A 26987-nucleotide genomic window follows, 5' to 3' on the forward strand; every position below is an offset into this window, starting at 1 on the left:
ATAGCATTAGATCGCCATAGACAAAGACATACGTAAGCTCATCATAAATATGTGGTATTTGACCTGAAGGATTGGCAATTGTATTATTTCGTTCATAGCACGGAACATGTCAAAAGGCTTTTAAGACACCGTATTATCAGTTTTTATCTCGTACGTTTTGCTGCACAATGTAGTATGACGTCCGTGACTTCGTTATGGTGAACTGTTTCAACAAATTGCTAACGCTTTTGTCTGAACAAACATTGCTCCACTAAAGCTGCCATAGGCGATATTAAAGCAGTGGGCTTCTGATTTATTTGAAGAAGCGTCATTTGTTGGGAAATTTGGTAATATATAAATCTGCACATACATTGTATTCAATAATGGCACGTTTCTGTGCGTGTACTCTGTTGCGTGGTATATAGTCTTCTTTAAAGAGTCCGCTGGTTCGATAGGTTACTTGCAGCTGTAAAGCCATTTTCTTCATCGCCTGTTTTTCTCATCCACATGCTTCTTTCTTATTGGATAGCAGCCAGATTTACCACTCCACCAATCAGCACCGTCAAATGCAACCCGCCACCTACTGCCTACCCTCTACAAGGGTTGAACCAGTACCCAACCGTTACACATTTTCCCTGAAGATGGCAAATACAGTGTTTGCCGAAACCGATAATTCTCAGCATTGGACGCTGCTCACACTTGAAAGCCGAAGTTACATATTGAACTCCAGCCGCTAAAACTAAGAACAAGAAACGTGGGAAATACTAACAGCCCGTTAAAATATTTAATTTAGTTTGTAGACTGGAGGCTATAATTATATAACCAAGAAGGCTCAAGGTTAATTTGATTTAGGAATGCGTTTGATTTTATGTTAGATGTGGTATTTATTTAGTTGTGTTTTTTTTTATTCAGAACGTCTCTTGCGATGTCTATACAGTGATGCTTTACAATACTTTTTCTTTGTTTTTATTTATCCCCCCCCCCCCCCCCCGAACTCTCATCAGCTGAAACATTTTTTATTGCATCCTTCCTCTTTTTGGTGCCACAGAACAGTTCAGGGCCCTGCCCCGACGTTAGTAGTGTGCAGACTGCCAAGTCAGTATAACTAATTAAAATATGAAGTTGACTGTCTTCTGGGTTGTTGCGCCGAGTAGTCTGGTCGAACAACCCAGAAGACAGCCATCTTCAGACTCACCGCCTTGAAAACCTCAAATCCTAGCTGTAAATTCAGTTCTTGAATCATTCGTTATGTTTTTAAAGCAGAGTACTGTTCATTTGATAGATCGTATTATTTTGCTCGAGGTAAATTCATAGTAACTGAACATTACGAAGTATTCTGTAACAATTAATGAAAGTCTTGTCAGCTCAACTTGGTCACTGAGATTTAAATCATGCTATACTGTCCGGTCGATTTGACACAGGAATATCACGCAGTGGTAAACTTGCATCTCAGGTCGGGTTAACAGGATAGTGTTTGTTTTTACCTAATCGGAAATAGTTAAAAAAAAACAAAAAACAACAACAACAACAACAACAACAACAACACACTTTAGAACTTATGTGCTCATCTTACAAGCAAAATGACAGTTTAGTTATTTATAAGTCACCAGAATATAAAACAGTTGCTGTTATAATTTCATTTTATTAACATATAAAATTTGAGATTCATTCTTTTACCGAAAATTATAAATGTGTGTTTATTCTAATCCGATGATGGGACACAAAATAATTAAACATTTTCAAGGCGTGGTGCCTTACAGAATGTCACAAACACTTGAACAACACCCATATTTGTATTTTGTTTGAAAGAGTAGATCCACAAAACTGTTATGTTCATAATCACATGGAGGTTTCAAAACTTATTTTCTGTGATAGAAAACTGTAGCGACTGGCAATGGGGTGAACGATGGGATTCGATTCTCTTAAGAATCACGTTAAGATTTGCTATGGAATCCGTCTAGCCTCTCGTCCACTTGGTACCGGGATCACTTTCTGTGGACGTAAAATGGTCGCAGCGTGAAGCTAACCGTTCATATTTATCTAAGACCAAAGTAAAGAATGCGTGTTACATATACGTTCGCCCCCACGCACGTCTTCATGTCTTGGGGCTTTTGCTTTACCCTCTGTATGAGTTAAAGGAGGCGTACAATATTTTGAATTTTTTTCTAGAAACCTTGCCACGTGTCTGCATTCAAAGTAAGTGGAGCGAAAATGGTTGATCAGACGTGAAGTTCGGGCAAATCTGCGTGTAGCAGTTCTGCTTTCTGTACCGTAATAGCACGCGCCTTGAGCTAGTGGATTTCCAGCCCTCTGTTGGGGAGGCTTAGCGATTTTTACTGTTTTAACACTGAGCAGTGCATCGTGACGTCATTAATACGGGTGGTAAGAGATCACAAGGCCTCCGAAAGGACCAGCTTTGGCCACTCTCACTTAGCAAGTTGGTGCAGCTGGAAATATATCTCCGCGATTATTCGGGAGGTGCCTAGTTTGAAACTCGGTCAGATTACCGGGTAATGTGAGAGTTTCTCGTGAGTTTCTTCATACAATTTCTGGGAAAGAACTTGAAATAGGACCATCCGTTTCCAAATTCTTACCTGCTCGCCATTCCCGATCTTCTTACCATCTGGTTTGCTTCTGATTACTGACTCGGTGGAGCGGAGTCCTTTTTGAGACGTTAATAGTCGTTCAGCTTGTCACCAAATTGCCGTCTGTTATGAAACCAAAAGGTTCGTTACTGTGTTCAAAACATTCTGCATCTGGGCCTTATGTTCAGCCTGCTGAATGTAGTTCACAGTTTCAGCACTCACTGCTAATGTCTCCCAAGTATACCGCCCCCCTTCTGGTTCCAGTCTAGAACTTTGTGTGAGTTTATCATCTCTACTGTCCGTGTTACATGCCCTGTCCATCTTATTTCTTTGATTTGATCACTCTAACATTATTTGGCAAAGAGTACAAATGATGAAGCCGTCTCCACCAGTTTTGCCTTACTTTATCTAGGGTCCAGACATTCTCCTCGGCTCGTGGTTTTCGAGAATCACATTGATTAGGTGCATTGTGGATCGAAATGGAGCTTCTATTTTACCGGTACGCATCTCTAAAAACATGGACAGACTGGTATTATAAGCGTAGGTTTGCATATTTATTTTGTACACTATTTTAATTCATATCACACAGATTCTTTCCCCAGATTGCAAATTGTTATTGTTAAGACGATGGAGAATATAGTTTTCGTTCACCCTATAGTTTAAAGTCTGTAATTTTAAGCAAGCCTTCCGAATAGACTATATTTTCTAAAAATGAATCGTGCGAGTATGTAGTCGTTTACAAACAAATGTAAATTTTGTGTTGAAAGTTTGTGTAAACCGAAAGGACTGGGTGGCTGTCTCTGGCCTTTGTTGTCACGCGCCCCTAATCCTCTTAACGACGCGGGGTTGGTATGCTTTATGACTGGTGTAAATCGGAAGTCATAAGAGTTCGGTTTACTTACTAATTCCACAATAACCACATAAAGATGAAACAAAATGTAATATAACCACACGCCTACCGTCGGCGGTGTCAGTTGAATGAATGCGTTGATTTTGTACCACGACATTCAGTAGGGGAAACCAGGATTATTTGAGCAGCACAAAGTACCGATTTTAATCTAGTGCGTAATTTGTGGCTTGAATGCAATATCTAAATTGCACTTTTTAATTATGTTTCCTGTGTTTGCTTATCTGCAGCAGCATTTTGCAATACCAAAGACTAGCGTCGGTATACCTTGTTCCACAAAGTGTGGGTCGCAGATTTTTGCGGACCTCAGTTACATTTTTATTTCCATCATTCACTGACTCTTTCTAATTTGCAAAGTTGGTGTAACGTGATATGAGATGAGACGCTGAGCATGGATGTAGGTGAGGATTTGGAAGTAGGCGGCTGTGGTCTGCTTACGGGCACCGTCTTTGACCTCGTCTGGAAATTAACGTAAAATATCAGTCAGATAACAGATGAATCGACCAACACTCAAACCAAGTACCTCTTGAATACGAGTCCTGAGCGTTACTGCTACACTAACCTGTTCTGTTGTCGCCGTCATCTTGGCGGTTTATATACTTTTTATATTCTGGCTTCAAGTGGAATCTTTATGATTGGGTCTACGTTTCAAAACCGGCTGTATAATTTATATACGGAGTTAAAATGGGTCATGTTGCACTTCGTTATCTCTGTCGCATTTCTCGGATCACACGAAACCTCTAGGCCTCGCGTCCCAGAACGGCGGGTGAATGAAGATGACAATTCGTTTAGCCCACTACATAACCAGTAGCTGGCTCTTGTGAACACGGTGATGAACTATCGCTTTCCATGAAATGCGGAGAAATTCTCGACCAGCTGAGTAACTGTTAGTCTCTCAAGAAGAACTGTACTCAATGGAGTTATTATGCACTCCTTAGGAACTTCGTAGGGTTAGTGTTGACATACGAAGAGGGGATTAAAAACCAAGATCAATGTAAACCACAAAATCTGTCTTAAATGCGAGATCTTCGCCGAAATAATTATCATCTTGCTGACAATGTGCACATGTTAGTTAATAGGGCCCCGTATAAAGAATTATACAGAGGCATCATTTCGGTATTTCATTAACTTTGATTGAATTCAGTAAAAGGTTCTGCTGTAGGCTTTTTCTGGGCATTACAATCTCCGAGAAAAGTAAACCGATGATAGATTCTGCGTCTTGTGTCTGGTGAACTTGCACACGCCTTCCCAGTTCATATCTATTAATTTATTTATCACTGTTTTAGTGAGGAATGTAAACTGTTTGTTTGTAAATAAAGGTCCATAATTTGCCATCGTTAGGTAAAACCAAGGTAGTTTGCTCTGATCTGTGTTCTCTACTGTAGGTCTACCTGTTCTGCAAAGGAGCTTCACTGCTTCTGGCTCTATCGTCTAGATTGGCTGGCATGAAAATCGGACCTAATAAAGAAACAGTGTACTAAGTGACAAATTTTACCTTCGATTTTATTATTCACGCCAGCTGGCATACTATCAGATTTTCAAGGACTCTGCTCTAGGCAGTTGTTTCGTTGTATTTATCACTTCGGGTCGTTTATGCTCATGGATCTCATTTTAACTAGCAAAAACATCTAACGAAAAAGCTTCACGAAACTTTACATGAGAGGAAAAAATGGAAGAAAGTATCCTTCTTTTCTTCTTCCTGTATGGAGTCACGAAGTAAATATCATATTTTCCTACTCAAGTGATTCATCCATCTCCTTAGTTATCTTCTTAAAGTCCTGTCTTGTGTTTTATGCTTTACCCCTTAAAAGCCTAGTGGTAATTATATGTTCCATTTCCTTCAAAGATTAACAAAGCTTGCAGTTTGTATTTATGAGCTTCTCACTGCGGATAATGGCAATTTGTTAAACAGTGTTGACCTGTTGATCTTTGTAATGGTGAAGTTCGGTGTTTGATTTGAGTTACGGGCTGAAATTGGAATATTATTTAAATGAGCTTTCGATCGGAAAGATGAGACGACATCGCCTGGGAGCCTTCTTACAGTAAACTTCTCTTCCCTACAGAAACGGTGTCTCACTCGTCCTCCATAATTTTCTCTTTGTTTCTACTCTTCTGCCCTCCTTCCTAACACATCTCTCTTCTTTTCGGCTTCACATGGTTATATAACAGGATTAAATAAATCAAACTTGTGGTTTAACATATAGACCTCATTTTCACTAATGTAACTGCTGGAAATACCCGCAACTCGACAAACACAAGGAAATAAGGGGTCCATACTGGACTGTGCCAGGGTTAGTTCAGCTGGATTCTGGGTAGGACACATCAAACGCCAGATATTTCCAGTAGTTTTCAGAAATGTGGCGTTCCATTACCATTCACTCGGATTCAGTCCGTTGTTGTGGTGGCTTCCTTTATTATGAATAATGGATTTTGCATGTGCTGGGCAGTCATGGAACTTGCATATTAATTATGACCAGTGGCTGTGTCATATAAAATTAATTGACTCACATTGATACCCATAGACGCAAACCATGTATGAAAAGTAAATAAAAGTCTTGTCATCGTGACGCTCTCTGTTTCATTAAACTATTAATTTATCCGTCATTTCTTATCTGAGTTGCAGAAAATTATTTAATACGGTGCTTCATAATTAATATTACCCGCCTAATCCTGTAATGTTAATTATGTAATATGAGGTTGCGCGTGAGTGGTACAAGCATGGAGGAAAATAACAAATTGGTATCTGTTTGTTGAAAAAATTAATGGAAACAGACCATTTCTCTGAAACTCTAATGAAGTGATTAAATTGCTTTGTTATCCCATTTTTATGAATATATATTCCAGTTGCCAAATGTTCTGTTATTTACCGTCGTGGCAGTTCATGGTGATCGCTTGATGCATTAAACGATTGACAGACAAGCGATGATCATATATCCCTTTTACACTGCAAAGAACTGTTTATGGCCGCCCAGCAATATGGCCAAGAACGGAGAAACCGAGATATTTGAACGAAACCATTTTATATGCAAGGTAATTTCTCTTCAAAATTCTTTTTCCAAACTGATGTGCATGTAATGAAGATAATTGTCATTTTGCCTCTTCCAGTATCGTCCAAACGGCTTTCAGTCTAAAGTCCAAAATCCAAAATTTCATCAACGTTTACTGGGTAGTTTCGGAGATTTAAAATTCGTGTGTATTACCATCAGTATTTCAAACACATTCACCGAAACTTTTTGACTAGGTTTGACGTTCTGATTCTCTCCTAGCCCATCAGTTACAACACCGGGTATAAAGTAAAATTTCTCAACTGGGAAAGGAGGGGGGGGGGGGGGGCGAAATTGCCTTTGTCATTTTTATGTACCAAAAACTGAACTACCTTAATAAACTTATTTCCTGTTCCTTCAAAAATAAGTACAGGATGCACCCATTTCCGTAGGCTGTATTCGTATCTCTGGCTTGTGGGAAATGTACCTTTAATGTGGCATGCAGTTAAATGGTAAAGGAACCCGTATCCAATGCAGGCAGTTCGTAATCATTTGTTTAGCCACTTTTTACTTGTTGAAATTTAATATGTGGAAAATTCTGCAGATCTAACTCACTTTGGAGTATCTATCTTTGTCTTACGATTTCTTTGTATGATTTCCCGTCCTTCGCTTGAATGGTTCTTTTGTTGTATTTAAGACCCTCAAGGCGGTGAGTATGAAGATAGATATCTTTTGGGATGTTGCGCAGTGTAGTCTGGTAGAAGACTGCCGACTTTTCAGATATGAATACCAGACAACACGGCGCGCAGCATACTTAGAAGACAGCCATCTTCGTGGTCTGTAGGTTATTTAACGATGTTGTTTTAACTACAGACGTTTGCAGATGTTTGCATTCATCTGAAGAGATTGGTGAAAACCACGAAAATACTCGCATTATCTGATAAGAGCCGAGATTCGAACCAGCTACTTCCCTAGTGGGGATTCAGGTCGTTGCCGCTACACCAGTACGCTCGACCGTCGTTGGTCGTGATGTTTATTTACTACAGGCAGACCAACGAACAGTAGAGTAATACGTAAGGGCATCAATAGAACTAAATTTGTCGACGTATTTCCTTTAAATTATGTCGCATTTAGTATATGCAACTGGCATTCATATTGGACGCGAGCCATATTTTGTATACGACCGAACGTCGCGTGAATAGCACTTCTCCGTATTAGATAGGTCCCGTGACTATTCTGACTTACGGAATTCCTCCAGGCAAATTCCGAGAAACCCCTTTAAAATTAGGCCACTGCCGCTTCTTTTCAACATTATTGACAATGTTGTTATTTATTAATTATCCTGCCATTCAACATTAAATAGTCAGAATAACTGAAAGCATAATTATATAAACCATAAATGAAATGTAGATGGCTGTCATCTAGGTTCCACTGTGTAGTCTGGTACAAGTCTACCAGCGTTTCAGATGTCCTTGCTGCCTTCATCATCAAGATGGTGACTAATCCAAACAACAAACTGAACAGTTTCAGATGTGTCTGCAAGGAAGGTCCATGAGAGAACTGCTGGCAATCTCGAGACTGTGCCACCCTGTGGAAATCCAGATAGAACCTACTCAGATCGCATTGCCACAATGGCACGCCATGCTTCTACATCATTTGATACAGGATTTGGAATAGGACTTGGTGCTTCTCAGGAGGCAGGTCATCAAGTTCCAAGATACATACCACACAGACCATCAGACTCAACCCATCAGCAAACCACCTACCAGACAGAACACATGTTGAAAACATCTGGATATATGCCACCTCTTGTTCAACAGCCAGGAATGTTTTATACCAGGCTACCACAACATGGGTAAATTTTAAATGTCTTTTTTTCCATAAATCATTGAAGAGGAGGATCTATTGATTATATTAGTCATTGTCATTATGACAACAGCATTGAAACATAGCAAGCAGGCATAGTTAGTATAGTTATGTTTTAATACCACTTTTAAATGGGAAAATTAATACTGCAAATTGATTTATGTTTTGGGGTGTACTGGATTGATCATTTCCACTTCATGAAACAGTACATGATAATTGGCATTTCCTATTCCAGGCTCTACCATCCTTCATACGTGGTTCCACAACAGCCAGGTAAACCACATATTGTGAGGCCATCAGCACAGTATCCTGCTGGAGTGAGACCCTACTGCCCTCCACCTGCCTGCTTGCAAACAGTGACAGCAGTTGGTAATAGCCAGGATTTGATCCCAGGAATTCTAAAATGCAACAACAGCCTTAATGTCTCGCAGCCAAGGTGATATGAAATTGAAATTTAGTAGCCACTACTGACTGCTTTAACCTCTTCATGCTATGATCTGAGCAAAATATAACATTTGTTTATGAAGTTAAACTCGAGTAGGATTTGAGGTTATGGCAGTGAGTGTGAAGACAGCCAGGTTAAACTTGGCATAAAAGGATTAAGAGGTATTTTTTTTGTGTGTGTGTGTGTGTGTGAAGTGTTTTAAGTTGAAACAATGTTGAATGCACTCATTCTGAAAGTTGTAAAAGTTTAAGCTTTCTCTATAATTTAACTATGGAGTTAAAGCCCAGCCAGGAATTGCTTGTGTAATGAAATTGTATCTCTCTTCAGCATTTCATCACATTCCTCCCAAGGACTGAGGGAACCAAGAATTTTACCAACTATTTCTGCAGTACCATCAAGTAGCAGTACCTCTGTACAGGAAGTGGCTTCAGTAGCTCAAAATCATACGCAGACTTCTGGTCTTCAACATCAAGCAAGGTCTTCTGATTCCCAGATTGAAGATTCTGGTCCTGAGAATCAAGCAGAGACTGCTGATCATCAGAATCAAGAACAAACTTGTGATGCTGAGAATCAAGAAAAGACTTCTGATTGTCAGAACAAAGTACAAGCATCTGATCGACAGATTCAAACACAGGCTTCTGATTCTCTAACTAAAGATAAAAACCCACCAAAGGATTTAGAAGAAATCAGAAAAGCTGCTGAGGCTGCTGCTGAGGAACTGGAAAAATTAGAACAGCTCAAACAAACTACCAAGAAGGATCTACAGAGATTGAAATTAGCCCATGAGCAAGCAGTTGATGAGCTAGCAAGAATGCAAAAGCAGCTAGTGGAGACTGTGGGAGTTCATAAATTAGGACAGGTATATGTTCCACACCTATTATTTGTCTTCTTGCCATACTTCTCTTAATTTTTCATTATTCTTCTTATTCCTTTGTAAATATATGCAACATGTTTTTTTTATAAATTACATTATTTAAATTGTTTATATATGCTGTAATGCAAGTACACATTTTTTCAGACCATTCACCCAAGACCAGCTGTGCCAAGTGCCACTGCAGCGGCTACCAGAAGTTCCTTACCGGAATTGTATGAAACACTTCCAGCAGTTTCACATGAGAGGTGTCAGTCACCTGTTGTACATGATAACCATCAGTCAGCACAAACATCGAGCAATGCTGCAGCTCCTAATGGACATTCGATACCAGAATTGCATACAGTGCTTCCATCAGTTACACAGGAGAATTGTCAGTCAACAGTTGCAAGTGAGAAATGTCAGTCAGGAGATACACATAAGAATCGGCTCTCAGCAGTTACGCATGAATATCATCGATTAGGAATTTCATTTGAGAATGAGACGCGACAAGAATCAATTATCACTTCAGACTGCAGTGGAAGTTCCACATCAGGATTTAATTCAACATTTCCAGCAGTTACAAAAGTGAATCAGCCAACAGAAGTAGAATGCAAGAATCAGCAGTCTGAAGTTGCATGTGGGAGTCTTGAGACCCAACAAAAGCCGAGTGTCTCTTCAGACAGCAATGAAATTTCCGTACCAAGATTAAATACGACTTTTTCAAAAGTTGTGTGGGAGAATCACCCATTACAAATTGAACATAAGAATCACCAGAAACAACAGAAACCAAATGGCACTTCAGACAGCACTGGAAGTGTCACACCAGACTTGTGTGTAACAGTTCGAAAGGATGCACATGAGAATCATCTGAGACAACAAAAATTTAATGTCTCTTCACACGGTACTGGTTCTCTACCAGGATTGAACTTAAAGTTTAAAACAGTTGTGTATGAGAATCAGAAATCTGAAGTTGCATGTGAGAATCAACAATCAGACCCTGCATTCACGAATCACAAGACACATCGGACACCAAGTGTCACTTCAGAGAGTACAGGAAGTTCTGTACCTGGAGTGAATACATTTCCAGCAGTTGTACCAGTGAATCTACAGTCAGAAGTTGTGTGTGAGCATCAGCAGTCAGAAATTGCAAGCAAGGATTGTAAGACACAACAAAAACTTGGTGTTACTCCAGACATTATACATACTGGAACTTCCATGCCAGGATCAAACATGTTATATCCAAAAATTGCATGTGATAATCATCACTCAGAAAGGTTAAATAGCACAGTAAGCACAGTGGAAAATTCTGGACCAACATTGTTTACACCATGTGCCACAACAGGACATCAGAATCAGGAACCAGTACAAAGACCATTGCCTCTGCCACCATCTTTACTATCCCGATCTCAGCCTCCTGTACCAATATCTGTTCCTCAGCAGCGATCACCTTCACAAACATTACCGGTGTCACAACAAATATCTCATTCCCAGTCGCGACCAGTGCCTCATCTACAGACTCACTCAATGGTACTACCTCCACATCCTTTCCCAACTCTACAGAGACCACAACATTCCCAACCAGCATCAGCTGTTCACCAACCTATTCAACCACAACATCCTAAACATTTTCCTGGATCTAGGCCATCTGTTCATCAACAGCTATCATATGTGCCTCAGCGACCATTTTATCCTCACCTGTCACCAGTACCTCAGACATCTCTGCAGTCTCAGTCAGAAACATCTACACATTTTAAATCTTTACCAGTGTCTCAGAGACCTCCATACTCTCAGTTGTCACCAGTGTCTCGGATATCCCCACATTCTCATTCATTACCAGTGTCTCGGATATCTCCACATTCTCATTCATTACCAGTGTCTCAGATATCCCCACACTCTCATTTATTACCAGTGTCTCAGATATCTCCACATTCTCATTCATTACCAGTGTCTCAGATATCTCCCCATTCTCAGTTGTCACCAGTGTCTCAGATGTCACGTCCTCAACAAGGATCACTATCCCATCCACCATTACATCGCCAAACATTACAAGTGCCTCAGCACTCACCATCTGGAAATCAACCATTGCAGCTATCAACAGACCAGCTGAGGGGCACAGCAAATATTCCAAAGTCGTCTCTGGAAATGCTTGAAACAAAAAATAAATCAATGCTACCTCCACCTATGAGACAACAGCATGTACTTCCAAAACCACCATGGTTATCAGGTTCTCACATACCTATTTCTGTCCACTCAGGTTGTACATCATTTCAGTCAGCCCCTGTAACTATTACTGTACATTCAAAACGGTCTCCCTCTAATACAAATGTTCCACAAGGCAGTTCAACTCAACATCCTTTGACTATATCACAAGTACCACCTGTGCTCTCCCATACAGCTATTATTTCATCTTCAACTTCTAACAAGTTACCCAGTAGTACTGTTGAAGAATCTCCATTGGACCTGTCAGTCAGTAAACGAAAGTCGCCAAGCAACGACAAAAGCAAACCACCAGTTCCTATTTCATCCACAGTTCTATCACCATACCAGCATATTGAACAGAGTTCCAGACATCATCAAGATAGATCACAAAATCAGCCATCAGTTGTACATCATCCAAATCTTGGGGAACATAACACTGCAGATCACTGCGGCAGATTGTATAACAACCATAGGTTGCCACAATCCCACAACTCGCAACACATATCAGAGAATTCCAGGCTTGAACAGCAGCTTCCAATGTCTACTCAGACTTGCAATAAGAAAATGTTTCCTTCCCACGGTGCATCAATTCCCACAGTAAATTTTGCAACCGTGAATGATGGATTTGGAAGGAGACCTAACATTCATCCAACATCATCAGAAAGTTTAGACAGATATAAACATTTAGAAACTCACTTTCATCAGAACTTTGATAATGGTAGTGTTTTACAGAGACAGCGTGTACATGTCCCTACACATCGTGATATGATGCATTATCACAACCATCCAGTGCAGAGTGCTCATCAGTACCATACGGACAGACCTACACCTAGCAGTTCCTACATTCCAGTTCATCATAAAACAGGGCTTCATGGCCATAAATCAGAGCAGCAGCAGCAGCTGCAGAGGAATGATAATACAGAACCTCACGCTGCATCTGAGAGACAGAAGTACTGCTCAGTCAATAGACGTGGATCACACTCTATAGCATTGACTCCAGACAAGTCATACCAAAATGCTCGTTCTGTGGAGAGTGCACTCTATCAACCACACTCACAATTAGTGTGTGGGCGATGTAACCAGCCAGCAAGTTTCATGTGCTCAGCTTGCCACAATGAATGGTACTGCAGTTCTGATTGTCAGGTAGGTTTATCTAGTTTTTCGATATCTGAATTTTATGTTCAAAGAAAAGCTTATATGCCGACTTGTCTTCTCTGCAAAACATTACTCTGGCCAAAAAGATTTTTAAGTGTCAGTCTCCAAAGAGCCTACGTATATGAAATGTAACTTAAAGTTTAGGGTTTCAATGGATTAGACCTTGCAGGTTCTAATACATATTCTAATAATATGTTATGTCACCATACAAATTTCACACTTAAAGTTAATTCACCAGTTAATATTTCAGTTTTTTTTAATGTTTGTAAAGAAAAAAATTAATAAACGTAGGCATATATTTTAAATATTTATCATAATACAAAACTTAAACACTCTACTTTCAGTAGCGCTAATGTTAAGCATAATTGAAGAGCTACACGGCATCCGTGTTGGTATTGGTGATAAGAGAGATTAGCGAATTTGAAGGTTCCCAATAACATGATGTTTGAACTGTGTTTCAGTGAAATTGTCTGCACTGTGAATAATAATGACATTCATAAATGAATCCTCGTGGACAAACTTACTGTTATATGTAGGTTGCTAATAAGCTTCCAAAGAAAGATCTCTTCTTTTGAAGCCACTCAATACAGATCAGAATGTGGAAAAAAACTAGTTTGAAAAGAGAGCTGGTTTTGTGATTATCTTGACTGAGGGTTTTCATGATTTTCCTCAGTCTTCCTAGACAGATGACAAGGTAATACTTTAAAATAAACAATGACTGCTTCATTTCAAGTCTTCAGCTACTCCTCATCCATGAGCCACCTAGCATTAAGAACAAACTGTGAATTGAACAAACATTTCTGTTTCCAGAACAGCAATACTTTATTCCATACACTGGATGGAAATCTAGTTCAGTACAATTTTTTTTCTTACAATTTTGCACTTTGTACTAATTTGTTTAATCAAATTTTCAATTTCTTTCCTTTCAGTTACGACACTGGAACTACCATTCTGCTGATTGTCACCGACAACAACAGAATGAACACAAGTAGTTGCTCAACAAATTTATAACTGCCATAAGGTATTTTACTTTTGTTTTATAAAAGTGAATGTAATATTGGCCTAACATGGCCATGTATTTTCAATTTACACATATTTCAATACTGGAACAAAATAAAAAAACAACAACCATTATTTAATTTTTATTCTGAAATAGTTTTACATGTTATTGTATCTTGTTCTTAAAGAGACTAGTATTAAAAAGCAGTTGAGGCTGTGTGTGACCAAACTGTGATATTGTGTACCTCTTCTAAGCTTAACTAAAAATGTTTTAAACTAGTCTCAATATACCACTTTTAATAAGATTAACCAAAGTGTTCATGTGTTGGTATTACCAGCACAGAACAGTGTATTCTCATGTGGAAGGAGAGATGTATAGCGTTTTTCTTACATTTTTGTTACAACTGATTTAAACTTGAGAAGCTTGTTTATTAGTTAGTTTTTTGTATGTTGCGTACATAACTGTTTGTACGTGCGCACCGTAGCAGAGGTGGCAATCAAATTGTTTGTGTTGTGAATGGATACCAACATTAGATCAGAAATGGATATTTTTGGTATGGAAAATTTCTGCAGTTATTTTATATGTTGTGGTTGTATGTATGGATGGTCATAAAATTATTCACATTAGTATCTGTGTTTGCATAGGTTAACTTTCATTTTTGTTATAACTCATGTCCTACTTTTGTTGTTTTGCAGTACATAGATTTATGCATATAAAAGACTTTGTGATGTTTGTAATGTGGAGAGAAATGGTTTTGTTCTTGTATTAAATACAGTCATGGGAGATGAAAAATAGGTGCTCTAAACATCATTTGGTAGCTGCCTCTGCCATCAGCATTTTTATCTCGGTGATTTTCATCTGGTGTCATCCCTTTGGGTGCATGAAAGTTGTCCGTGAAACTTTATGTAGTCAAGAGCATCACGTTCTTAATGACAAGTGTAAATAATTTTCTTCTTTCTCTGTTAATATATAAGAAATCTATGTTTGTTACAACTGTAGAATGCACAGTGACTTACATTGGAAACATAATATGGAACCTACGGACCTGTGAGGTCACTCGGTTGTATAGACGGTGAATTGGTTTCAGATATTTTATGTTTTGCAGTCCCACACAACCTGTTAAATTCTGTGGTGCTGATCTTCTTTCGAGTGCTTGGTGTGGAACTACAGCATGACCTTTGTAAAATAATTGTAATGTTTGTGTTCAAAAATGAAGGTGTGGAATAATGCGGAAAAAAGGGGGGGAAGGATGTGTGATGTATTATGAAATAGAGACTGGTGTTCTCAAGTAAGGGTGTATAACAGTTGTGTGGGACTGCATAACATTAAAAAATTCAAAGACATTAATTTCCCATCTTTTGGCTGCTTTCGGACCAGTCTGAAAAAAAAAAAGCTCCATCCTTCAAGCATTGCGTACTTGGTTCTTGTATTGTAATTGCATTTTCATTTGAGCATGTTGAGACTCACTGAGATATTCTGTTAATTTGCTGTTTACTTATATTTCAGTGCAGTCTTATTTACAGTATTTTAATATGAAATGTTGTGACAATCAGTATAAAGAATTAGGTAGAAATACTTGTTAACAGTGTAAGTAACAATAGAAAAACAAAAGTGAAAATAAGTGCTGTGATTATAAAAAATAACTACAAAACTAATGCATTTAAATTAGTTTAGTAAAATAAAGCTCAAAATTATTATTGATTATTAATACACACAAAGTGTCACACACATGATGCGCCATTGAAACTGGCCCCTAAGGAATGTGAGACATAAAGTAGCTATGTCGGTACGTTCATTGTGAAGTAAAGATTAGGAATAAGTTTGTCATTTTTATAAATATTTGTTGTAAGAATGTATAACTACATGGATTCAGTTTGTGAGTTGGTATTTGTAACTGTATTGTGTAATACTAGAAACAGTTGAATTTTATGTAGGGCTCGAAATTGAATTTGCTTACGAGTACTTCATGGGTTACGCACAGGATATTAACGACATTCCTCTTTTTTCTGATGCCTTCAGTTTTATGTAATTATATTAAAAGTTTGTATTTTAATTTTTCAGATGTGTTTAAACTTCTCATATATTAATCTTTTAACAAACTTTGTCTTTAGTTAAGGGCAGTAGAAATAATACATAATAAGTAACTTACAGATACAGCGAAGACTGGAATAATCATCTGATACTCTGTTGGTTCTGTGCATGCCGTCAAACACAGAAGATGAAGCCATTTTGTTTAATCAAGGCGTTCTGTTCACAGTAAGAAAGGTTAACGTTAGAAGTAATCCAGTAGTTTGAGAAGTAAAAATTATGATATGAATTTACTATTTCAGTGTTCTCATCCATTTTTGGGCTGTGCCAAACTTGTGGGTCATGAAGGTGCATTTGAAGGAGGGGGCTTAATAAAGTTAAGGTTTTATGAAAATGACAAAAGATTACTTTTCTGTATTGACATGGTCATCAGAATTTTGCAAATGCATACTACTTGATGGAAATTAAAGTAATTTAAAGGTACTTGGGGGGGGGGGGATTATAATGTTTAAAAGGTGCTAATAATGCCATAATGTACATGTGGCCATGGGAAATTTCAGAAGTGCCATGTCATTGCAAAGTTTGAGACTATGTATAATTTGTCTACACAGTTTATATCAGATTAATTTTTGCTGCAGAACTTTTGTGGGCTTCATAAATATCTATATGCATTTATTAATTCAGTGTAGTTTGTACTCACAGGATAGGTATGTAAAATTAGTTCACAGATAGAATTCAGTTAATTATCTTGACTTCATTATATGGTTGATCCTTCATTAACAGGAACCACAGTCAGATTTTACTTATGCATTCGAAGAAATTAAGAACGTAGCCATAAATCTCTCCGTAAATTATTGGTTGGGCCATGAAAGTATTATCACAAATTGAACTCCAAAACAAACATTTCTAATCAGCATGAGTATGTGAGAATGGTTTTGTTATTGTGTGGGTTGGTTGATTTGTTTGTTGTGCCTTCAGTGTTACTCCATTACTCGTAGATGTTTTGTGTAATCTCTTTAAGGTACCACTTGACAATTACATGTTTACAAAATTAATGGTAAAACCATTCTGAAGATAAATATTGCACATTTGTCATATGTTCATTAAACAGACATTTGAGTTTAAATTTTCATTCTATTTTTCTTTGTTTATCTTATAATAAAGAATATATGTTACTGTGATTATGTGCAAATAATTTTCTACCATAAAAATTGCAGCTCTGGTTGCATGCAGTAAACATAACTTTGAGTCTGCAGCATGTTTCAGAATTAAGTAAGTATATAAGATATGCCCTGCCTCTTGTGGAGGGTTTATTACTCTGTTCACAAAAACCTACCATCGATCACTATCATGGCTCAAATTAATCCAGTCTACACCCTCATATCCTAAGATTTATTTTAATATTAATCACCCATCTATGCCTAGGTCTCCCAAATGGCGTCTTCCCTACAGATTTAACGATCATATTGTGTGTATTTCTGATCTCTCCCAAGCATTCCACGTTCTCTTATAATCGCAACCTTCCCAATTTCATTACTGGTAAGAGAACATATTTACATATAAAACCAACCCTTGTGTAGTATGGTAGATGTTTACCATCGTTTCAGAGGTCATACCGCCTCCGTCATCAGGGCGATGAATATTATCGCCCTGATGACGGAGACAGTATGACCTCTTAAACGTTGGTTAACATCGACCAGACTACACAGCGCAACAACCCAGAAGACGGAAATCTTCATACTCATCGTCCTGATGATGGAGGCAGTATGACCTCTAAAACGTTGGTAAACATCGACCAGACTACACAGCGCAACAACCCAGAAGACAGAAATCTTTATACTCATCGCCCTGATGACGGAGGCAGTATGACCTATGAAACGTTGGTTAACATCGACCAGACTACACAGCGCAACAACCCAGAAGACTGAAATCTTCATACTCATCGTCCTGATGATGGAGGCAGTATGACCTCTAAAACGTTGGTTAACATCGACCAGACTACACAGCGCAACAACCCAGAAGACTGAAATCTTCATACTCATCGCCCTGATGACGGAGGCAGTATGCCCTCGGAAACGTTGGTAAACATCGACCAGACTACACAGCGCAACAACCCAGAAGACAGAAATCTTCATACTCATCGCCCTGATGACGGAGGCAGTATGACCTCTGAAACGTTGGTTAACTTCGACCAGACTACACAGCGCAACAACCCAGAAGACAGAAATCTTCATACTCATCGCCCTGATGACGAAGGCAGTATGACCTCTGAAACGTTGGTAAACATCGACCAGACTACACAGCGCAACAACCCAGAAGACAGAAATATTCATGCTCATCGCCCTGATGACGGAGGCAGTATGACCTCTGAAACGTTGGTAAACATCGACCAGACTACACAGCGCAACAACCCAGAAGACAGAAATATTCATACTCATCGCCCTGATGACGGAGGCAGTATGACCTCTGAAACGTTGGTAAACATCGACCAGACTACACAGCGCAACAACCCAGAAGACAGAAATCTTCACAACTCGTATTGTCTACAGCCACGGTATTCACTTCCGTCTTCCGCCCTGAAGAAGGATACATGTTTTTCCAAAACGCTGGTGTCTACATACAATTCCAGACGTCGTTACAACCCAGAAGATCAACATCGACATTTTCACCACCGTGAGAACCACAAATCCCATCTAATTTCGTTTTAGATTAATGTTAAGTCAAATACAAGAACACGGTGAAGTGAAATCAACATAAACAATGGTGATAAACGTCGAATAACTCTGAACAGTAAAGTAATCAAACCGGTGATTTACTTTTCGGACTTATATGTAGGTTTCATTCAAGTAAATTTTCATTAGTCCTGAGTACATCAAATTCAAGTAGAATGTTGCACTGTGAATAACTCGGAGTCTTTGGATTTCTACAAATGTAGTTGATATACTGTTCCATTGCCCCCCCCCCCCCCCCTTCTTGTGCAGCATCAGACCAATTCAGAAAAAAACTGATCACGTTGACATCAAAAACATTCTAATTTAACTTTGATCAGTTTCTTCGTTGTGCAAGTTATTTTACTAAAGACGTTTAATTCTGTGTCGGTAATTAAACTTTGTCGCTCATTTAGACCTACCAAAACTTTGAAAGTAGAGTAATAATTACATTACGCAAAAAATTAGTGCTTTATTTATGATTTAATAGCCTGATATAAAATGAAATTCTATTCGACCTTTCAGAACCAAAATGAAATTATTTCGGAAAACGATTGTATTTGCTCCTTCCATACTAATTTCATCAAACCTTGTGACGTTACATCAGAGAAGTATGCGGCAGCAGTAGCTCGTCATACTTCACTTTGCGTAGTGTTTAAAAATGCAGGGGCGGTGTGTGCCGACTGTACGTAAGCAGGCAGGGTACAGGTATTTATAAAGGAGAAACGAATCTATCTCCTCGTATGACACTGTCAAATATTTACTTGTTAAAAAGGCATGTTTGTGAAAATATACGCGTATTTGCTAAACTGCATTAGTGAAACGGTGTTCAACAGCTAGAATTTGTGCTTGCTGCTCAAGTTCCATTCTTGTTAGTGAAATGTTATCCTGATCTGTAAATTTTTGTCCTTCTTAGTCAAACTTTATCCTTGACGGTGAAATTGTTGTAGTGAAACTGTTGTTTTTGCGCGTCCGTGAAACCTCTGGTCACATTGGCTTTAAATGAAGTATATGCTGTCAGCAGCTGCAACACACGAGTCCATCCGATGCGGGTTTACACGTGGAACCATGACAGCAAAAACAGTACCACAAAAACTGAATGCATCAACTAAACCAGGTAAGACATTGCATTACATATAACCTCTTTATTTTTTAGTATGTATGCCTACTTGGTGATCTTGCCAACCTATTTGGTTTTTCCAGGAGTATTTGGAAGGAACTGTATGGTTTTGAATTCTTGCCTCATTATCCCTAGGTCAGCAAGGGGACATTAAGTAAGAAATAGCAGTTTTTAAATACTTTGGGAAAAAGGCTTACATAACACATTACATTTCGTTTCAGTCCTTACTGAGCACTGATGACTTCAGATGAGCAGATTCTCCATCTAAAATCTCCCTCATCCTACCCAATCTGATCACTTTCATAGTTTTTGATGGAGTATAAATTGTGAAATTTCTTGTTATTCTACAGCCTCCTAATATTTCCTAATCTGCAAAAGACATGTTTCAGTATTTGTAAGGTTCTCTTTGAATTATGTCATGATCGAGTGTTTAGCACTTCTTGCTTCATATTCTGGATCTCCTAAATTCAAATCTGAGTCTGGAGACTTGTTATCCTAGCTGATGTTTTATTAGTCCCTCCATGCAAATGCTAGAATAAATCATACCTTAAACTAGGCTATGACAGTTCCCTTCCACATTCTTTGTTTTTCACTATTCATTTTATTCTTCAGGCAAAGTGGAGCAATTGAAGGTATCATTAAATAAACAAAGAAAAAATAAAGTAGTACAAATTTGAACCTGATGCAAAACATTACTTCATGATGAATAATCAGTATATATACAGAAAACTATTGTATTTCATGCAGAACAACAAAATACATCAGCATTAACTACATTGCTGATAAATTTGAAATGTGTAATAGATTGAACTGAATAAAACCATGGTAACTGATCACTATCAGAAAGTGTGAAATGCACATGACTCCTGCATTGCTGTGAGTAACTCCCATCAAAATGGAGATAAGATCCTTATTCAAGATTCACTGTTGATTATGTTCATATGTTATACTTTTTCAGGTAAATCATGTTTTAGGATACATCAGCATCATTCGTTTGTTCACAGATCTCTTCTTGATGCACTGTTATGTTTTTCCAAAAGAATCTAATGGACAATACATATTTTCCAAATGCATTATTCACTGTTTTGTGTGCCTCACAGGTCTAGATGATTATATATTGCAGAAAAATCTACTGTTGTGGATCAAACTGAAATATAGGCATTGCACTGAAGTCACTACACTAGAAATGTTGTTCTCCAGTGCTTGGGGATATAAGATTCCTGTTGGTTTTTTTATGTTACTGCTATATGATGGTGTCCAGTCTTGTGCCTAGTGCTGTAGTGGCTTACTGTTATTTAGTTACTGTTAGTTTCAGTAAAACTGTGGCATAGTTATAATATGACAGGTTCCACTTTCAAGGTTTAACTGTGCGATGTTTCAAAGACTTCACTCTTGCAGCTATTCTGTTGAGCAGTTTGTGTGCCTCATCATAATGTGGGTTAAATTCTTGACGTATTCTATCCAACCAAGCAGAAATTTTTGGATATTCTGGTCTATCGTCATAACCTCCCATTCCTACAAAGTCAATGTTATTTAGTATTAAGCACAAACATTTTATACACAGTCTAATTTTGTCACAGGACAAAATATATTCATGAAGCCAAATTTAGTATTTCGTGATTATTATCTCACATAGAGTATGTATGAATAAAGTACAAAAAATCTTTAGAGCAGCTACAACTTTATTATATTTTCAGTGTTTTTTCTAAAAAGTACTTAGGCCATTCGGTAAAATGGTAGTATGTGTTGTGAAAGTTACTTCTCAAGTTTTAATAATAATACGTGGCATAACAGCCCTCTGAGAGCCAAAGCCGACTAGCTTGACTGCTGGCCTCACGTTCACATGCCTAAGCAGAGGTGAACGATCATACAGCCAGATATAGGGTGACGTGTGGTCAGCAGGACAAACCCCCAGCCATTGCTAGTTTTCATGACCGGATTACACTACCCATTGTAGCTCCCCAATTTCCTCATGATGCTGGGTTGGCACCGGTCCCATACACTGGTCGAAAATCTCATGAGAAATTTCTTTCCCCAAGACTCGAACCAGCGCGCATGCCGTATCACCGGTCCGAAGCATGATGCCTCAGACCACACGGCTCAAGTTTTAAGGACCCTAAATAACAATATTTTTAAAATTCTGTTTATCCAGAGGGTAACTTTTAATATAGAGTAACTGGACAGATGAACACATGCATGCATATGAGTGTATGTATATATAGCACATAATTGTACATAAATATCGACAATAAACTAGAAATTCAAGGATACAGATTACTGACTTACCTAGTTGTTCCACTTCACAAACTCCAAGTAAGTCAGCAATTGTGATTGTGTTTGCAACTAAATATGGTTTATCCCTCAGCCATACATTCTCAATAAGACTTAATGTTGTTTTCATTTTTTCTTCACATTCCTTAACTTTACTAGCATCTGCTGGATTTCCAGTAATAAGGGGTGCCAGATACTGCTTGGAAATTAATAACATAACATTGAATTACATTTAATATGGTCTAATTTCAATTATCTAGAGTTTGGGTAAGAAGTAATGAAAAGTGAAAACATCAGACATAATACAGAAGTATGCATTATATTTTAGTGTTCAGAAGAAATTTGTTACCTTTTTTATATATTTAATGTGCCGTTTCATATATGAAATCTAAATAAACAATTTGGACAATGCTTCTAGGTACAAGTGTAAACAATAATTGCCTGTTGTATTAGCAAGACGACTGTCAGTGGTTAGTCTCTCAAAACATAAGTTTAAATAAAAAAACTATTCTGTGGCAATTATCTGATATCAGATTTCAATAAAATCATACCTGAGGATGGTTTCAGGATATCAAACTTCAATACATACCTAACCAAGGGTGATTAAGGTTCAATAAAATGCTACATATTTGGAACCTTTCACCACCACATTAATTAGAATATTGATTTATTTCAATATGATTTAAATTTATATTAATTTCAAGGGTGCTTTGACAGTACATGGTTTTAAAAAGTGTGCACTTGTTTGCCAGGGAGTCATAAGAAATAGATTCTCTTCATATTACTTCAAAAGCAGCAGTATGTGTGTTAAACAGCAATATATTAAGACATTTTGAAGGATAGCAGTGAAACCCACCTTAATCTGGAAGAATGAAAAACAGTTCAGTCTTGTATTCAAGTGGTGCCATTCCAAGTACTCATCTATTTTAGCCTGTTGTTTACTATCCTTTGGATACCAATGGGCTGGAACATCTCTTTCACGGCATAAATAGCGAAGTATTGCAACACTATGAAATTCTTTAATGATCACTGTTTGAACGCATTGTTTAAACATTCAGTTATGTATCTCCAACATATGGTATAAGAAAGTGTTTTGGATTAAGTCTGGGGTAACAGAATGAGAAAAGTTCAGGATTAAGTCCACACAGGTCAAGCTCGCAATGAAATTAAGTACAGCCCTTTGTGATGTTCAGATAATATTAAACATTTTATCAATTCTTATTTTCTCATATACAGAAAAGAGAAACTATTGTAACCAAGAATTTTGGTAGCCTGTAGCCATACAAATAAGTTCATTTTGATAGGTTCATATTACACAATTAATGTACACAGAATTTTTCTTGTGTAAGTTACTGGCTCCCAAGTATTAATAATAATAATAATAATAATAAAGCTGCCCACTTGTGGCCTAGATCTGTAATAAATAAAGCCCATCTCTGCATTTTACATATTTCTCTTAATCCTTGGAATTATTTTCATCACTACAATTTTGGAAATACAGTAGATTCTGGTTAATTTGGCCACCGGTTAATTGGGGCAGCCATTTATTTGGGACAAATCTTAAAGAACAAAAACAAATCGATTAAATAACCAGAATTTGCTTTGCTTATTTAGGGCACCATGCTGTTTAATCGGCACAGTGAGTGCTAGATGGTGTGCATATGGCATGGAGGATTCAGACAGTGTAGCGATTCTGCTTGCAAGCAATAAGCAGCAAGACCATTCAGAACTGCTTTGTCCACTGTGGTTTTAAGCATTCAGGCTTGGAGATGTCAGATACGACCGATAGTGAAAATTACGACATTTTGGAAGTGCAATACGTCAGAAAATATGAAGAGTTTGCATACATCTTCAATATCACAATGAAAATGAAGATTATGAGGATGCAACTGTTGAACAAACAGAAGCAAAACACCAAAAGACATCAGAAGATCAGGAAAGTGATGAGGATGACACACCTGAGCTTGACTAACCAGAATGCCAGGAAATTTGTTGTTGGATTACGACGCTACTTCATGCAGGAAGGCAATGAAGGCAGTCCTATATCTGCACTAGATACCTGCGCAGATTTTGTTCATTTGCAGTCAATCGAGAGAACACGGCAGGGGACACTTGATAAATTCCTCCATCATTAACTGTTAAGAACTACATACATTAAATTTAAATTGTAAGATTTGAGGTTTTCACAGCGGTGAGTATGAAGATTTCCGTCTTCTGGGTTGTTGTGCTGTGTAGTCTGGTCGATGTGAACCAACGTTTCAGAGGTCATACTTCCTTGGTCACCACCCTGATGACGGAGGCAGTATGACCTCTGAAACGTTGGTAACATCGACCAGACTACACAGCGCAACAACCCAGAAGATGGAAATCTAAATTTAAATTGTTTTTAGTGTAAATATTTTTCTCTGATCTGTACCATTTGTTCTAGAATTCATTTACAGTATGTTGCTCAATAAACGGGAGTTTGTCTTTTGTTTTAAACCTTTTCAACTATTTATGTGGAACTTCGCATAGTTGGGGCAGCAGCTTAATTGGGCCAAAGTGGTCCCGATGTCTCCCAATTAACCGGAATCCATTGTAATTAGGATGATAGTATTAGTGAAGAAAAAAATCTAAGTTCAAGGTGGCTGCTGACTGCTACTCAATTTACATGATCAAACCATTATTTAAAAGACATTAAATGAGTTATGCATTTAATACAATACTGTTCCATAAACCAAGAGACAAGTCTTTCTAAGGTGACACGCTGTTTGCACTACTGTACTGGCTCATTATTGTGAGCTGCTGTTTTCCAAATCTTCCATTTGTCTCTTCTACATACCTTTCTTTTAGCACAAAGCCATCATCATCAATGACAGGTATTTTGTTAAATGGATTTAACTTCAGAAATTTGTCACTCTTGTGGTCCTCTGCCAAGAAATTAAAGAAACACTATTAAAGTAAAAGCCAGTTGGACATCTAATAAGAAAGTGACATTATGTACAACTTAAATGCATGCCAAAGGAATAATAAATTCTATTTGTTAAATAAAGATTTCATAAATATAAAATGTAAGCAATTGTCAAAATCTAGAATATATGTTGTATAATTTGTTAAATTCTTTACCTGTGAGCTTACCTTTCAACACATTAATTAATATGCTTTGATAAGGTATTTTATTAATTGATAAGAAGAGTTCTACTGCTCTAGATGGTTGTGATAACAAGCTGCCATACAGTTTAAGCAACACTGTCATCCTAAAGAATGTTATGGAAACATGGTCAAATCCTATATTCTATAGCCAAGATTCATATTATTTTTCAAGTATGGCTGTAGTCATCAGAACACAGTACTAAAACTGGTCTGGTCTTGAAACTAATATATGAAAATAAATAAACAGATGAACAGACTACTTCTTCACATAGCATAGATGCCATTAGTTTATCCTAAAAGAAATTCAGGGGATCACAAATATTAAAGGAAGGCTGGAGTAGAGTAGAGTTTATTTACATTCCATAGATCCTTCTTAGGACTCAACCAAAGGATGTAGAACATGGGAAAGGAGTGTGCTATTGTACTTTTGTGTCTTGTGTGAAACAACAAAAGGAAAAAAAAACATATTAAGTTAAATATCTGCCGTTTCTAAATAACAAATATTTCACTGGGACGTTTTGTAAAACTACAGCAAAAGTGTTGGTAATTAAATACATGAAGAAATTGATTTCATTTTCATATAAAAAATTAAACACGTTTCACATCATAATCACTGTTTGGATCACAATTTCCATCAGCTCGTCTCGACCTCATTATACGTTTTTTTTGCCGTAAATAGGACTTTTTTGCAAAAATAATTCTAATCCATGGAACGGATATATCACGTAAATCTCTCTTTATAGGCATAATACTGTTTCCTAGAAATGAGTTTAGAGATGTTCGACATTTGTCCCATCGAATTAGCGTTTTAAACTGGGTGCTTGAAAAATAAGTGCTAGATTATTTATGAAGCTCACGTAATAAAAAGAGTGAGGTTAAGACGTGAGAAAATTGGTATCTGCCGTAGAAATGAAGTGATTAATTACTGAAAATATATAGAAAACTGCGAGCCGGGATAGCTCAGTCAGTATAGTGACTAGCTACGGGCTGGACGGCCGGGGTTCGATCCCCGACGGGGGCAGAGGATTTTTCCTCTAGCCTCTGCGTCCAGACCGGCTCTGGGGCCCACCCAGCCTCCTCTACAATGGGTACCGGGGTCCTTTCCCGGGGGTAAAGCCGGCCGGGGCGTGATGCTGACCACTCACCCCCATCTAGTGCCGAGGTCAAGGAAGAGAGGAGCTATACCTCCTCTCACCCCAAACGCCTACATGGCGTATAGTGGGACAAACTTTACTTTTTATATAGAAAACTATGCGTCATTTGAAAATATTTAGTGATATTTGTTCATTCCTGCCTTCCCAACAAAATGCGCCAAAACTATAACTATTAATTTGTATATCGACCACGTTTCATCCTCAACCACTGATCGCCAATGTCACCAGTCGACGGTTACACTGTTAATCCAGAAATACATTATTACAACAACAAATTCCCTTGGAAGACCTGCTGTGCAAACACTTCATGCTATATTTATTTTGAAAATAAGAACATTAAGTATGAACGTTTTATTCGACTACAGCTCAAATAAATAGTATATTATCTGTTGTTTAATGACCACACATTTCCTATGTTTACCACCTTAACCTAATCACCATTATCAGTTACCTTTATCAACAATTTAATTCAAATGTCATTCCTTCCATTTGCGGCATAGGTAAAAGTGCTTTTGGCCTACAAGTGCATCAGCAGGTAGCAAATGTCTAAAGTTACTTCTTTCACTGCCTGTACAGTACATTATCAATTTTATCTTTCTTG

At 37.8% G+C, this 26987-nt stretch overlaps 3 protein-coding genes across 11 annotated transcripts in view; 2 read left to right on the forward strand and 1 right to left on the reverse strand.

The window, feature by feature from the left end:
- The window catches only part of LOC110833293 (uncharacterized), a 77560-nt gene extending 60378 nt beyond the window's left edge, over window positions 1-17182 (forward strand). For 6 of the 7 annotated variants that reach the window (XM_022071159.2, XM_022071160.2, XM_022071157.2 and 3 more), the window contains 5 exons: window positions 7980-8310; window positions 8557-8757; window positions 9094-9625; window positions 9785-12961; window positions 13903-17182. In XM_022071159.2, coding sequence (XP_021926851.2) covers window positions 7980-8310; window positions 8557-8757; window positions 9094-9625; window positions 9785-12961; window positions 13903-13965 — 4304 coding nt within the window. In that variant the 3' untranslated portion in view covers window positions 13966-17182. Of the gene's footprint in view, window positions 1-7979; window positions 8311-8556; window positions 8758-9093; window positions 9626-9784; window positions 12962-13434; window positions 13668-13902 lie in introns of all 7 variants that reach the window. The other variant, XR_015535254.1, reaches the window with a different exon arrangement.
- Window positions 17183-18997: 1815 nt separating this feature from the next.
- The window catches only part of Cap-D2 (CAP-D2 condensin subunit), a 63377-nt gene continuing 55387 nt past the window's right edge, over window positions 18998-26987 (forward strand). The window contains exons 1-2 of the mRNA XM_087349183.1: window positions 18998-19826; window positions 23715-24291. The gene's annotated coding sequence lies outside the window, so the exon portion shown is untranslated. The remainder of the gene's footprint in view (window positions 19827-23714; window positions 24292-26987) is intronic.
- LOC147873811 (glutathione S-transferase theta-1-like) lies at window positions 20550-26794 on the reverse strand. Of its 3 annotated transcripts, XM_087349198.1 has the most exons (6): window positions 26527-26794; window positions 25218-25336; window positions 24922-25009; window positions 22957-23107; window positions 22116-22296; window positions 20550-21344 (listed from the first exon to the last, which is right to left on the reverse strand). In XM_087349198.1, exons 2-6 carry the CDS (start codon window positions 25333-25335, stop codon window positions 21184-21186), a joined length of 699 nt encoding a protein of 232 aa, XP_087205324.1. In that variant the 5' UTR covers window position 25336; window positions 26527-26794; the 3' UTR covers window positions 20550-21183. The 3 variants fall into 3 exon arrangements, with proteins under 3 accessions (XP_087205324.1, XP_087205325.1, XP_087205323.1); XM_087349199.1 differs by lacking the exon at window positions 26527-26794 and having other exon boundaries at window positions 22957-23074; window positions 25218-26232; XM_087349197.1 differs by lacking the exon at window positions 26527-26794 and having other exon boundaries at window positions 25218-26232.

The sequence above is a fragment of the Zootermopsis nevadensis genome, unplaced genomic scaffold (assembly GCF_977971745.1).
Source record: "Zootermopsis nevadensis isolate Lab colony 2312 unplaced genomic scaffold, Znev_1.0 Znev_ptg000015l, whole genome shotgun sequence".
NCBI lineage: Eukaryota > Metazoa > Arthropoda > Insecta > Blattodea > Termopsidae > Zootermopsis > Zootermopsis nevadensis.

Bases quoted from the DNA above. Each gene is read 5' to 3' on its own strand.
- LOC147873811 (XM_087349198.1), bottom strand. From the start codon at position 25,335: ATGACAGTGTTGCTTAAACTGTATGGCAGCTTGTTATCACAACCATCT. The intron at 25,010-25,217 runs GTAAGCTCACAG...ATTTCTTGGCAG, and splicing joins ATTAATTAATGTGTTGAAAG to AGGACCACAAGAGTGACAAA. The intron at 21,345-22,115 runs GTAAGTCAGTAA...TTGACTTTGTAG, and splicing joins TTGTGAAGTGGAACAACTAG to GAATGGGAGGTTATGACGAT.